Genomic DNA, 15,879 nt, shown 5'->3' with positions numbered 1-15,879 from the left:
TATAGCAAACTCAGTGTTAACCTAATGTGTGTTTTTTATGGGTTTTTCTACTGCTAAGCGACCAAAAACTTATTTTAAAAAGACTCTATTAGCTCATCTCCTTACACATTGAACTGTACACAGTGGTTCATGTACAGTATAAAGTGGGTCTGTTACCAGATACAAACCATGTACACTACTAAAATAGATCTCTGAAGCCGGATAAAGATGGTGTATTTCCTCTCATAATGGACCATTAACAATTTTATAGAACAATTGCGGAATAGCACTAGTATAACATACACCCTAAAATAACAACCATTATTGAATCTCATTTAAAAAAGACATATATACTAGCTGCTGGCCCCATTCTAAAGCATCGGGTACTCTAGAATATGGCCAGCGGGAGATTAAAATAAAAAATGTGATATACTCACCATCCGACGGCCTCCGGAATCTGTCCCTCCTCTCCACGCTGCCGGCATCTTCCGTTCCCAGTACTGCTTTGCACCAAAGACCGCTGCTGACGCCAAAGACCGCTGCTGAGCCCAAAGACCGCTGATCTCCCGACGGCACGGTAGCGGTGGCGTGCGTACTTCTAATTGCGGACCGCGCCTGCGCACTGCTCCTGTTGCTGATTGGTTGCGGCCTGGCGGGGGGCCTGGCGGCTGTGACCAATCAGCGCGGCAGGTTTTCGGTTACAGACAGACATGATAAGGTGTTTATATACATAGATATATATATATATTAAGATGGCCGCCAGACGAGTGGAGGGGAGATGTGTCATCGCGGCTATTAGCTGTGCTGATGTGAACTCGGAAGCATGTGGAGCGCCCCCAGGGCTGTGGGATTGATTACTCGGTACCAGGCCGGTGTCTTAAAGGGATGTGTCACGGTGGAAGTGACCCGGTCCGTGGCCCTGGGTGTCCATGTAAAATAGGTGGAATGGAATAAAGTTTATAGGTAGATAGTTCGTGACGTCACCTGTGGTATCTGGTCAGAGATGACCAGCGCTGCGGTGCAGACCCTCTGGGACAGATGGTGGGGTGCAGCAAAGATGTAATAGCTCTCCACAGGCAGAGCGGTAGTCCCAGGGCAGTAGTAGATGGTGTTGAGGTAAACTGTAAAGCGCTGCGGAATATGTTGGCGCTATATAAATAAAGATTATTATTATTATTATTATTATGGTGTAGTGTTAGGCACAGAGATGTAGCAGTGCTGAGTAGGTTGGTGCAGGAAGGAGGCAATGACACAGCTGAGTGCAGTTCCAATTCTCACGTTTCTGGCACAGACAGGTGCCCGCTTCAGTGACGCAGCCTCCAGGTCAGGGGCTCAGCCAACTCCCAGGCAGATGGAATACACCCTTCCAGCACTCCCTTTCGTGTGCCTTTTCTGAACGTCTCCTTTCCAGCGCTAAACTGAAGTACTTGTAGTTCTAAATTACACTCAAGTTCCTCCTTCTTGATGTTACCTATAACTCCACTCGTATGACATGCAGCTGCAGCCTGCTTCAGGGACTCCATGCAATCATGTCCCGGCTCACACACGTTGCTGCTGTGTCTTCGAGTCTTAGGTGGGAATAAAGTGGTCACAACTTCTATTCCTCCGGTTTCTGCTGTAGGATCATTAGTATCACACACAGCCTTGGATACCGGTGCCCGGCCTTGGTGCTTTGAACTTAGGAAAGGCCTTTGCACTAGCCCTAGTCCCCAGTCTCTCTCCTCCTCACTTTCCATTCTTATCTATCTTCCTTCTGAACAACTGATCCTTCTTTCTTCCTCTTTCCTTGCCAGCAGCTCTAGCTCACAGGAGGCTGCTGCATCTACATCCTTTCCCTCTTTCCCCCAGTGGGGAACTGTCTTTCTCCCCTTCTATGGGGAGTCTGACTGCAGAGAGGTCCTCTCTCTGCTTCCCCCTGCGGGGAACTGACTTAACTTCCTGTCAGCTTTCCCCTCTAGTGTAATCTAAGCTCCACCCACCACCCAGTGCCCTTCATGAACCAAAGCAGCTGCCATAATGGGTGATCTGCTGTTCTAAGGTGTCTGTGCTGGATGTAGGTGCTGGAGTCTGGTCAGATGTTACCACCTTACCTGGGGAGAGGGATACTACACCTCAGGAGGAGGTGCAGTACCTCTGTGATGACTGAACCCTCAGGGGCACCACACATGCTCCAGCACGTATTGTGTTGAGAGAGTTATTTGGCCATTCCAGGGCCGGGTTTTACGAGCGGTCATAAGAAATGGGTGGGAATGACCGCTCACATATCCCAACCCCAGGGGCATGGTTTGGCTAATAAAATGGAAGGCAGATGTCTCATTCAGTGTCTGTGGCTGGTGGTGTGGAGACCTCCATTGTGCGTGTGCTAAAGATACTGACCTGAGTGGGTGGACCCGCAGTACTATATGGACTGTTTATTTTTCTGTTTGTTACTTTGTTCCTGGAAAATGCTGTTCACTTGTTTTCCCATCCAGTGCAGCTTATGCCATGTTAATAAACTTGCTTGAACATTTCAGCAATACCGCTTCCTGTACCTACCTCAACCGCAGTGGGTCATAGAGGCAGGAGCGAGCGACTGGGGCTAACTCCTGTGCCCGCTGCTAAAGAGAAATTAATTTTCAGTGCATTCCACTCCCATGGGCATGAAGGACAATGAATATTCATTTCTTTTTAGCAACCTGGTATGAATGGTCTCATTATGGTATGATTGGCCCCACCCCCATCCTTGTATGCATGGCCCCATCCGTATCCTGATATGATTGGTCCCATCCTTTCCTTACCCTGGTATGCATGGCACCACCAGAAAAGATTAAAAAAAACCCAAAACATTACACTTACATTCCCTGGGCTTCCTCGCAGCATCCTGCTCTGTTGCCAGCAGCTGCTTAATGCTTGTAAACAGCGCATGGCAGGGAAAAAATGCGCAGCTTGCAAGCCGAAGGGCAGCTGCCGGAATACTCAGTGCTCTGCACGCAGGGATGGTTTGTGTGGAGAGCAGTGAGTATTCATTGATTTTCAGTAGTGCACCGTGTCAGCCTTTCTGCTGCTGCTGGCAGTCACGTGTGCCGATGTTTAAGAGGAATGAATATTCAGAAGTTACCATCAAATGTGGCATACACCAAGGTGATGCACTGTCCCCATTGCTGTTCTGCATAGGTTTGAACCCCCTCAGACAGATAATTATAGAGTCTGGCTATGGATACATGTTCAATAGTGGAAGCACCATCAGCCACCGTCTCTGCATGGATGAGATCAAGCTGCAAAAAACTAACGAAACATCAATTCACTGATCCACCTGAAAAGGATCTACAACAAAGACATCGGGATGTCCTTCGAACTGGAGAAGTGTGGCCCGTTGGTAATAAAGAGAGGCAAGGTAGTCAAGACTGATGGAGTGGAATTATCAGCAGGACACTTATCAGATGTACAGACATGCGACAAGTACCTCGGCATCTCACAGGGATATGGTAACCAAGATGAGGAGGCAAGGAAAGAGGCAACATCCAAATATCATCAAAGGGTAAGACAGGTCCTGAAAAGCCAGCTCAATGGAAAGAATAAAATCTGCGCCATCAATACATATGCCCTGCCAGTTATCAGATACCCTGCCGGCATAGTGTGCTGGACAAAAGAAGAGATGGAAGCTGAAGACACAAAAGCTCTTCACAATGCATGGAGGTCTCCACCCTAAGTCTAACACCCAAAGATATACCAACAGGAAGGAAGGTGGTTGAGGCTTGATAAGCATGGAAGGAAGAACAGGAACATGAAGCGCCATTGCAAGACAAGCCGCTGCATGGGATGTACCATCGACAGATAATGGAGGTGGCTAACATGGAGAAAGCCTACCAATGGCTGGAGAAAGCTGGACTCCAAAGCAGCACCACAGAGGCGCTAATCATAGCTGCACAAGAGCAAGCACTAAGTACCAGATCCATAGAAGCAGGAATCTACCACACAAGACAAGACCCAAGGTGCAGACTATGCAAAGAAACCTTAGAAACAGTGCAACACATACTGGTAGGATGCAAAATGCAAGCAAGAACAGCGTATACCGCACGCCACAACCAAGTAGCAGGAATGGTATACAGGAACATCTGCACAGTATATGGGCTAAGTCCACCTAAGTCCAGGTGGGTAACGCCAGAGAAAGTGGTGGAGAATGAAAGGGCTAAAATCCTGTGGGACTTCAAGATCCAGACGGATAAGCAGGTATTGGCTAACAAACCAGACATTGTGATAGTAGACAAGGACCAGAAGACAACAATGATAATAGATGTGGCAGTGCCAAGTGACAGCAACATCAGAAAGAAGGAATATGAGAAGCTGGAGAAATACCAGGGCCTCAAAGGGTGGAAGGTGAAGGCAATGGTGATTCCAGTGGTGATAGGAGCACTTGGAGCAGTAACCCCTAAGTTGGAAGAATGGCTACAACAGATCCCATGAGCAACATCTGAACTCTGTCCAGAAAAGCGCAATGCTAGGAACAACTAAGATATAAACCAAAAGGAACTTATCTTTGAAGTAAAAGCTGATGCCCCACTGATGTCACAGGGATGCCTCAACACTAGTGATGAGCGAGCATACTCGGTAATGCTTAGTACTCACCCGAGCAATGCGGTACTAGGCGAGTGCCGTGCATTTCTGTGATTATTCGGTGGGAGCTTGGGTCCCCGCCCTGCATGTTTGGTGCTCTTTAGAGTGCCAATCAACATGCAGGGATTGTCTGCCCTGCACTGCAATGACTCAGCCATGTTGGTTGTGGCATTATATCAGACCTGGCGCCCCCCTGCTCATCCTAGTCAGCTCCGGAATCGCCAGTGTAGGGAGAGTTGCTGCAACGATAGGGACAGAATAGGTTGGGTATACAGTTACTGTGGGTATACCATAATTGAATACACAAATCCTGCTAAACCAACAGTCCTTCTAAGGACTAATTATGGGGTATATAGATTGCAGTGCTAGGTAGGCAGGGAGTCTATGTGCGTATATACATATCAGTGCAAGGCAAGCAGGCATTGTATGTGGGTATATAGATATCACTGCTAGTCAGGCAGGCATTGTATGTGGCATTCTTCACTGCATACATCAAGAGGGTCCATTCCATTACTGTCTGCTGCTGCTGCCTATTACATATATTGACCGTATATACATAGCCCCAGGTATCAGTGGCGAGGAAAAAAACATTTTTGCATCTTAATCATGATTATTTTATCCAAAAGCAATCCAGAGCACATGTTTTTTTCTCCATTTGCTTGTTGACACTGTAGAATACAGCCAGATCCTTTTCATAGTACAGCGTGAAAATCCAGCTATTTTAAACGAGTTTGCCCGTCCCAGCAATCACATCTGAGTGCAAAGAAAATACTGCCATTTTTGTGGCACTGTTCAATTTTTTTTGGAGTGTCCTATACAATTTCTTGACACCATTTTGCTGCCAAAAAATATTTAGCTACCAAAAAAATATTTAGCTACAGGGCAGATATTTACCACGGGGTTTTGTCCTCCACACGGATCGCATATAATTGCGGTCAAAATTGTGCCATTTCAGGCCGCCATAGAATTGTTTTAGTTGTGTCTTAGCCTACTTATTGACACAATTTTACTGGCCCAAAAAATATATATACAGGCCAGATATTTGAAAGTGTGGTATCTCCGTCACACGCCTTATCTATCTATGGGCTACAAATTGTGGCATTTGAGGCCTCCATTCAACTGTTTTTGCTGTGTGTTACCCTAGTTCTTGACACTAGAGCTGTGGCCAAAAGTATTGACACCCCTGCAATTCTGTCAGATAATACTCAGTTTCTTCCTGAAAATGATTGCAAACACAAATTCTTTGGTATTATTATCTGCATTTAATTTGTCTTAAATGAAAAAACACAAAGCAGAATGAAGCAAAAACCAAAACATTGATCATTTCACACAAAACTCCAAAAATGGGCCAGACAAAAGCATTGGCACCCTCAGCCTAATACTTGGTTGCACAACCTTTAGCCAAAATAACTGCGACCAACCGCTTCCGGTAACCATCAATGAGTTTCTTACAATGCTCTGCTGGAATTTTAGACCATTCTTCTTTGGCAAACTGCTCCAGGTCCCTGATATTTGAAGGGTGCCTTCTCCAAACTGCCATTTTTAGATATCTCCACAGGTGAACACACAGCACAACCTCATGTCATCCCAACGTGGATTGGTTGACAATGAGGAAGAGAAGGAGGAAGAACAGGAGCTACTTTCATGCACTATAGACGGTACTACGAGCATAACTTTTGTACAGTCTGTTCAGCGTGGATGGCCTGAGGACAGGGAGGAGGAGGAGAGCATGGTCAGTCATCCTCTTGGTGAGGACACAGAAGTCTTGCCTGTTAACAGTCTGACATGCATGGCTGACTTTAGGTTGCGCTGCCTTTCCCGTGACCCTCATATTCTACAAATTTGGGAGATGGTCATTACTGGTTGGTGACACTTCTAGACCCACGCTACAAGGAGAACTTTCAATCTCTTCTTCCAGAGGCAGACAGGTGTACTAAAATGGTGCAGTACCAGAAGGCCATTGTTACAAAATTATTAAAAAAAATTCCCATCTGAAAACACTGGAGGCAGAGGTCACTGTTTGTTGGATAACCAATGAGTAGAGGTGAGAGAGACACAACTTCAATCCAGCAGAGGAAGATGAACACTAGCAAATTTCTGGGAGAGTTTTCTCAGACCCTCCCATCACACTGGCCCTGAGACGCGCGGTACTCTCACAAGGAGTGCAAAGTTTTGGAAGATGCTGAGGGAGTTCCTTGCTAACCGTACTAATGTCCTCCATGATTCCTCTGTGCCTTTTAATTATTGGGTTTTCAAGCTGGACATGTGGCATGAACTGGCTCTCTATGCCTTGGAGGTGCCTGCCCTGCTGCTGGCGTTTTGTCAGAGCGGGTTTTTAGTGTCGTTGGTGGAATTATACATGATAAGCGCATCCACCTGTCAACTGAAAATTCTGACAGGCTGACGTTAAAAATGAACAAGGGCTGCATTGGGCCAAACTTTTCTACACCACCGAATGATAACAGCGAAACATAACCTCAAATCCAGTGTCATTTTGTGGGAGGTATATTCCCATGCATCTCTTCACACCCACACATAGGCAAAATCAGGAAGTGTATACCTATTTGCTGTTATCCACCTCCTTCTCCACACCCTCATCAGCCACCACTAGATCACCATGGTGACCGTGGTCCATGATGCAACAGCCACATTATTGTGTTAAAGGGTGTTTTTGATGCCCATACAAAAAATGTTTACGTACTGTGTAATGTGTATGTTGAGGTGTACCTCCAAGGAGTAAATGTTTGGCAGCCTATAGACTTAGTGCATAGGCATTACAAGTATAGGAGACCCACTCCTTTAAACTGGGAAAACATTTTTAGGATGCCATCCTCCACGTCTCTTCCGACACCACAACTAGATCACCAGGTTGAACGCATTCTGTGATACAACAGCCAAGTTATTTTTTTCAAGAGTGTTTATGATGCCCGTACAAAAAATGTTTACACAGTATGTTGAGGTGTACTCCCAGGGGGAAATGTTTGGCAGCCCATACACTTAGTGTACAGGCATTACAAGTATAGGAGACCCGCTCCTTTAAACTGGGAAAACATTTTTCGTAGGCCATCATCCACATTTATTTCAAGGGGGATTGGGTGTGTGCAAATTTGGGGCAGGCCTTGCATTCACTTCATGGGCAAACTATGGGAATAACAAATGACTAATAATGGGAACTTTATTTTCATGTGGCCATTCAAGACATCGTTCAAAGGCTTATTGGGGTGCGTGTAACTTTTGTGCAGGGCAGGCCTTGCATTCAATGCATAAGAAAACATTATGGGAGTACCAAATGAATAATTGGAACTTTGGTTTCATGTGGCCATCCAGGACATCTGTTCAATGGTTTATTGGAGTGCGTCCAAATTTGGAGCAAGCATTGCATTCACTTCAAGGGCAAACTTTATAGGAGTACCAAATGACTAATAATGGGAACTTTGGTTTCATGTGGCCACCCAGTACGTTGGTTCAAAGGCTTATTGGGGTGCATGTAACTTTTGTGCAGGGCAGGCCTTGCATTCAATGCATAGGCAAACAATATGGGAGGACCAAATGAATAATGGGAATTTTGGTTTCATGTGGCCACCCAGGACGTCAGATCAAAGGCTTATTGGGGTGTGTGTAACTTTGGTGCAGGGCAGGCCTTGCATTCAATGCATAAGCAAACAGTATAGGAGTACCAAATATATAATGGGAAATTTCTTGTCATGTTGCCATCCAGGACGTCAGGTCAAAGGCTTATTGGGATGCATGTAACTTTTTTGCAGGGCAGGCCTTGCATTCAATGCATAGGCAAACAGTATGGGAGGACTAAATGAATACTGTAAACTTTGGTTCCATGTGGACATCTAGGACGTTGGTTCAAAGGCTTATTGGGGTGCGTGAAACTTTGGTATAGGGCAGGCCTTGCATTCAATGCATAGGCAAACAATATGGGAGTACCAATTGAATAATGGGAACTTTGTTTTCATGTGGCCATCCAGGACATCTGTTCAATGGGTTATTGGAGTACATCCAAATTTGGAGCAGGCCTTGCATTCACTTCATGAGCAAACATAATGGGAGTACGAAATGACTCTGTTCAATGGGTTATTGGGGTGTGTCCAAATTTTGGGCAGCCCTGCCACTCACTGCATACGCAATAACAGTATAAGAGACCCACTGTTTAATAATGGGAACAACAAAGCATAGCCGGCTGATGGCTCTCTAGGAATACTGAGTGCCAACTGCTGGACCCATAAAAGTAGGCTTTGTGACTTTCAGAGTCCCTCTTTCATAAATGGAACAGGATGTGTCTGATGATGTGTCACACACCACATGGCCATATAAGGTTGTAAAATGTTCAAATGACATTTCCCAGTGAAAGCATTTCTCTTGGTTGAAAGCAATGGTAAAGTTACAAAGTGTGGGCAGCACGGTGGCTCAGTGGATAGCGCTGCAGCCTTGCAGCGCTGGAATCCTGGAATCCCACCAAGGACAACATCTGCAAGGAGTTTGTATGTTCTACCCATGTTTGCGTGGGTTTCCTCCGGGCACTCCGGTTTCCTCCCACACTCCAAAGACATACTGATAGGGAATTTAGATTGTGAGCCCCATCAGGGACAGTGATGAAAATATGTGCAAAACTGTAAAGCGCTGCGGAATATGTTAGCGCTATATAAAAAAAAATAAAAAAAATAAAGAAAATGCATCAAAAACGCTGTGTATGAACATAGCCCAAGAGGTTGAGAAACATTTTTGTTTTGGCTTATTTATTTTGCCATACATACAAATAATTACCCTGGAAAGGATGTTCCTTAACATATTTCCCAGGAAAATCCATTTTGGTTTCGTTTTTGTATGTTTTATTGTGCGCCTGTAAAAGTGGCATAAGACTCTGAAAACATTGTTCAGAGCTGTGAACAATGCTTCCCCGGGGTCTTCCCCATGATGTTCCCCTGTCATTTGAGCACTGTTCCCATCAATTTCAGACATTTTTAGACCCTAAAAGGCCAGGGTCGCGGCAAAAATGCTGTTTTCCAATAGACTTGCATTGGGCTCGTTGCTCGAGTTGAGCACGAGAGCATTCCAATTTGCTTGACCCAAGCAACGAGCACCCGAGCATTTTAGTGCTCGCTTATCACTACTCAACACATTTCCCCATAATTTAAATAAATAGATTATATTTTTCTCCAAACAGAAGATGAGATGTTGCTCAGATGGCACAGATATTGCTTAGGTACATAATACGCCCAGGTTTTTACTTTTACCAAAGATAAGTTCCTTTTGGTTGATATTAGATATAGGCATTAGGCATAAGTATTGTGACATCCGAAGGCATCAGGATACATTATCATTAATGTTATTCCTTCTCACCTCTGTATTTTGATATTTTATATACGGTACATTTGTTGAGGCACTTTTGAGGCATCTGTATTGAATATTTTTTTGATGCATAAGCATTGATTTTCATCAAGGTTGAGTTTTTTTTACCTCTACATTTTGATACTGGATGTATTTTTGAAGCATACTTAAGGCATCAACATTGAGGTATTTTGAGGGCACAGCATTTGATTTTCATCAAGATAAAATCCTTTCACTTCTGCATTTTTGATAGTATATGTGTATTTGTTTACTTGGGTTATATAGGGAGAGCCGCCATCGAGTGGGGCCGCCACACTGTCAACTTTAACTAGGTTGTCTGCCTCCGTTGGTAGGTAGGAAATGAGTGTATAAGGGATTCATTAGTGTTTATTAGCCTTAATTAGGGGGCCCAAAACAGTCTAGCACACCCCATTTGGTTTACACACCCCATTTTGGCTGTATCTATATTAACATTTGATTGAATTTTTGCCCTGAGATCTTTATAAGCAAATATAAGCGTCTTCTAGGGCCTAAGAGGGACAGCCGCCATGGAGCGGGTGAACCATTGCCATTCACATATAGGGTGCCAATCTCCGCTGTTAGGCAGTGACAGGCCAGGAGTTTGATAAGGCAGGTGAGAATTACCCGATTATTAGGTTGAGTGTGATCCATCAGTTTGGGTGGATTTGTGTTCATAGGGGCTGTGACTATATTGTTCTCAGTTGGGTTGATATATATTTAATAAAGGTTATTCTTTTAGGTTGTATGTTCTACTATTTCCTCTAATAACAGAGGAATACCTCTGTAAGGCTACTTTCACACATCAGTTTTTTGCCGTCAGGCAGGATCCGGCTATTTTTAGAAAAAACGGATCCGGCATAAATTTTGGAGAACTGTAGAAACGGACCGTTTTTCTGCTGGATCCGTCTAGCAGGTTATATCTGTTTCCTGGGGGCTGGCCAATTGGATCTGAGCATGCGCAGACTTAAAAAAACCGGATCCGGTGGCTGGATCCGTCTTTTTCTGGATCCGGCGCATTCCGGCGCCCATAGACTTTCATTGTAGCAAAAAGCCGGAAGTGCCGGATCCGGCGCTTCCGGCTTTTTCGCCGGAGACAAAAAACGTTACAGTAGCCATTTTTTCCAGACGCCGGAATGAGACAAGTAGCTGGATCCGGCAAAAAACGGATGAAACGCAATGCCATCCGGCGCGATCCGGCGCTAATGCAAGTCAATGGGGAAAAACTGGATCCGGCATTGCATTTTGCCGGATCCGGTTTTACAAAAAAAAGCCGGATTGCGCCTGTCGGCAAAAAACTGATGTGTGAAAGAGGCCTAATCCATTCTAGAAGTTTAACTCAATCTTCATCCACCTTATTATCAGCTCCTTGGCACCCCTGCTGCTGCTGAGATCTCACATTGCTCAGTACAAGCTGCAGCTGTCAGCCACTGAGAGGGCAGAGACTGAATACAACTGAACTCATGAAAATTAAACAGTCAGTGATGTTTTAAAAAACAAAAACAACAGTCTCATCAGGTCTAAGATCTATTTGTAGTTTGTATTGTTAAATCTATTGATACATATGCTTTAAAGGGGTTTATATAAATCAACAAATGGCTTTTGTTTTTTATAAAAAAAAATGGTATCAGTCTTGCTTTTGGGTTGTGTCTCGTGTATCGTCTTATTCCCACACAAGTGAATGAGACAGAGATGAAATGGTAAACTAAGCCCATTTACAAAAGTACTAAAATAATGTACAAGAGACGATTCAGTACAAATTGTATCTTAGACTATCCATATAACCCACACACAATGTTAGATATTTTTCTGACAAAAAAGTAAAGTGAAATGTTTAACCTCTACACTGTGGTGCACCAGATGACCATTTTCCATCATCTGTACAGGATACTGATGCATTTCCAACAAGTTGTAATGTATTGCACTTGTATGTCACAGTTTCTCCATACAAATACTCATTTTTCTTAAGGCTGTAAGATCCATTTTCAAGATCCTCTGGTGGTGAACATTTTTGGACTGAAAAACAAGCCAAGAAAATATTGTTAAATTGATATGCATTCAAAACATGGAAAATGTCTGCAGTTAACCTAATGTCCCTGAAGGGTTAATCACAATTTAGTGTATTGTTGGAGATTTGTGATGTAATATATTATCTGGCCAGAAGAGGGCAGCAGCGAGAGGCCAGAGTTGGAGAGCAGGGTTTTTGGTGGTCGAAGAGCAGTTGGGAGGAGTTGAAGGTGAGTCTGGTTGGATGTGAAGTTGCTGATCCTTTGTGAAAGTCTGGATAGGGTGGTGCAACTCTGGATCTGTTGTTGGTGACCCTGGAACGAGTTGCTTGGCTTGACACGAGCTGCCTCAGTGAGGACAAGCAAGTACACAGCATCTTGGGCTAAGCCACTTGAGGCCTTATGTATAAGGACTTAGAAAAGCCTTGCATTGGAGAGATCGGCATCCCCTAAGAGTTTCAAGACGGTGTTTCTGATTATTCGAGGCTCAGCCCAGCAAAGACCTTTCTATTTTAGTTTCATGATGTACTGGTACCATCTTACCATCGGAATATATATGCACATATATAAATAGCCTTAAAGAGGCCCAGTTAGATAGGAGAAAAGGCCTCTTCTGTAAGAGACCCTTTGAAAACTGCTCCGAGTAGGTTGTTACTAAAGGATTGGCACAATATTATCGCTTTATTGATTTGTGCATAATAGGGATTAATTGAGTTGTATTTTGCTAGCACGTAACTATTAATTTTGTTTAAATGTAACTGCATATACTCTTATCAGTGTTATTGAGAGTAATTGCTGTCATTGTATTAGTTACTTATACACTGTTTACCTATCATCCTTTCCTTTGTTTTATAAACTGGTTAGTAAATAATCATATTATATTATCTAATCTTTGTGAGTGTCTGCTTATTGTCACTGTACCCCTTGTCCTGTGGCCTTCCATCATTCACATTTCATACTACTACACCAATTACTTAACGTCTTAAAGTGAATCTGTCAACTGATTTTTGCTTTGTAACCTGACAGCAGCATGTTGCATGAAGAGAGACACTGATCCAGCAATGTGTCATTTATTTGGGTACAATTATTACAGTTTTCTGTGCTGCAGATCTAGCACAATTCTAAATATTAAGCTATGTATAACCCACACTATTGATTGGCAGCTTTCGGTATATACTGTATGTTGACAGAAAGCAGCTAATTAGTGGTAGGGGTGTGGTTGGACAAGGCGCACCAGGCACCTAGTCCTGTAGTCTTAATATTCTGCTGATTAAACATTGATTTTATTTAAACAGCAAAACAAAGCCCAGTAATTGACACATTGCTGGAATCAGAATCTCAGCCCCTATATCATGCTCCTCTCAGATTACATAGCAAAAGCCTGGTTACAGATTCCATTGAAAGATAAGGTCTAGATTATGACTTAAATGAGTTCATTATCATACAGCCCCAAGGAGGTAGAAAAAAAATTGACACTCATCTACCAAACCAATATCGATTCTACAATGAATAGCTCCAGGGTCGAACTGGCCCTCCGGAGAACTGGAGGCATATTGGCCAGCAGCTGCCTAGGGCCCCCACTGCCCCATGGACCCCCCAGCCAGTGGTGTGTCACTAATAGCTGCACACCCAGCTGCTATGGAGCCCCTGAGTTAAGGGGGCCCTCCCAATGCCAGAGAGCAGCAGCTGGAGACAGGATCCTGTCCTTGCTCCTAAAGAGAAATAAATATTCATGCTTTCCCATGCCCCCATGGACGTGGAGAGGAGTGAATACCATTTCACTTTAATAGCTGGCAGCGTTAGCCGCAGGCTGAGGCTAACACTGCCAGCTGGTGCTGCTGAATCAGGGCCCCAGAGGCAGGCCCCAAAAGGGTGGCGAACCTAGATTGTGGTCCCTGCAGCTTGGGATCGGAACAGAGCTGCAGTGATCCTACGTCGTTCTCCTTCTTGCCCGGCACTTCCTGTCTGACTCAGCGCGGCTGGATGATGTCATCATTCAGCGCGGCTGTTTCAGTGAGGAAGCTTTCGGGATGTGCTGCGGCTGCTGGGAACGTGCAGAGAGGTGAGTGGGTGCTGTGTATGTGTCTCTGCCTGAGTGCGTATTTGTGGCTGTGTGTGTATGTGGTGCGGTGCTTTGTGTGTGTGTGTGTGTGTGTGTGTGAGAGTGGTACTGTGCTGTCTGTGTGTGGTGCTGTATGTGTGATAGTGATATGTGTGTGTATTGGAAATTGGCAATGATGTGGGTGATGGAGAGAGCAGTGATTGGGGTGGTGGGGGAGGAGGCAATGTTGTTGGTGGTGGAAAGGACGATGAGGGTGGCAGGGGAGGAAGCAATGATGAAAGTTGTGGGGGAGAAGGCAATGATGGTGGTGGGGGGAGGCAATGATGGTGGTGGTTGGGGGGTAATGATGGTGGTGGGGGGAGGAAATGATGGTGGGGAGGCAATGATGGAGGTGGTGAAATGGGCAATGATGGGGTGGTGGGGGAGAAGGCAATGATGGTTGCGGTGGAAATGAAAATGATGATGGTGGGGGGAGGCAATGATGGAGGTGTTGGAATGTGCAATGATGGGGGTGTTGGGGGAAAAAGCAATGATGGTTGTGGTAAAGGACAATGATGGTAGTGGTGGAAAGGACAATGGTGGTGGGGGAGGAGGTAATGATGGAGGTGGTGGATGAGAAGGCAATGATGGTGGTGGTGATAAGGACAATGATGGGGGTGGTGGGGGAGAACAATGATGGAGGTGGAGGGGGGCTGCATTATACCCTATGAGGGGGCTACATTATATTCTGTGGGGGGCTGCATTATTCTCAGGGGGATATATCATACTATTTGAGGGGGCTACAGTATAAACAAAAGATACCCAAACATAAACACGAAGGACCGTGAAGAGCAAAAAACCTACATGAGAGAAAAGATCCTCCAATAGATTCATTTAAAAATACATTTTACTGAACCATGTCAGAAATTTTTTTTTTAAAAGGGATGATAACATACAGGGAAAACAAATGCACACATCGAGCGGGAAGATGAGTTGCACCTCACAGCAAAAAATAATGTGCTGAAATCCCAGACAGAAAATTGTGAAAAAAGCTTTCAACATATCAATTAAGTTAATACCATAAACATACACAGAGGCTCAAGCACATCCTGCAGGACATAAAGCTGGGTTATTATTATATACAAGCTTTAAAAGATATATATTCAAAGATGTACCCCAGTACATTGCAGCGGCTTGGACTCTGGGTAAATATGTGCATCTTATAGCTTTCATGCAATTGTTTACACATCTATGCTATTGAGCATTTACCACATTCTATTGAGGATTGGCTATGGTATGCAAAGAAATCTATATGTAACTAACTTCAGGCTTTCTAGTTTTTCATATTTTAATATTACTATCTTTGAATATATGTCCTTTAAAGCTTGTATATGATAATAACCCAGCTTTATGTCCTGCAGGATGTGCAGGAGCCTCTATGTATGTTTATGATATTAACTTCATTGATCTGTTGAAAGCATTTTTTTCACCATTTTCTGTCTGGGATTTCAGCACATTATTTTTTGCTGTGAGGTGCAACTCATCCTCCCGCTCGATGTGTGCATTTGTTTTCTCTGTATGTTATCATCCCTTTAAAAAAAAAAAAAAAAAATTCTGACATGGTTCAATAAAATGTATTTTTAATTGAAGCTATTGGAGGATCTTTTCTCTCATGTAGGTTTTTTGGGGCTACAGTACATTCTATGGGCAGCTGCCTTATGAGGGGGTTGCATTATACTCTGAGGGGGCTACATTATATTCTGTGGAGGGGCTGCATTATACTATATGTGGGGGGCTGCATTATATTATGTGTGGGGGCTGCATTATTCTCTCAGGGGGGGCTACATCACACTATATGAGGGGAGCTGCATTATGCCCTATGAGGGGGCTACAGTATATTCT

General features: G+C 44.2%; 1 protein-coding gene across 1 annotated transcript in view; it reads right to left on the bottom strand.

The window, feature by feature from the left end:
- LOC141099139 (sushi, von Willebrand factor type A, EGF and pentraxin domain-containing protein 1-like) overlaps positions 1-15,879 on the bottom strand; it is a 233,144-nt gene that overhangs the window by 14,960 nt on the left and 202,305 nt on the right. Inside the window, exon 21 of the mRNA XM_073587275.1 lies at positions 11,770-11,946. Coding sequence (XP_073443376.1) covers positions 11,770-11,946 — 177 coding nt within the window. The remainder of the gene's footprint in view (positions 1-11,769; positions 11,947-15,879) is intronic.

This window comes from Dendrobates tinctorius, unplaced genomic scaffold (genome assembly GCF_039654945.1).
Source record: "Dendrobates tinctorius isolate UK_male_01 unplaced genomic scaffold, ASM3965494v1 ptg000098l, whole genome shotgun sequence".
NCBI lineage: Eukaryota > Metazoa > Chordata > Amphibia > Anura > Dendrobatidae > Dendrobates > Dendrobates tinctorius.
This window is presented reverse-complemented; position numbering and strand designations above follow the sequence as displayed.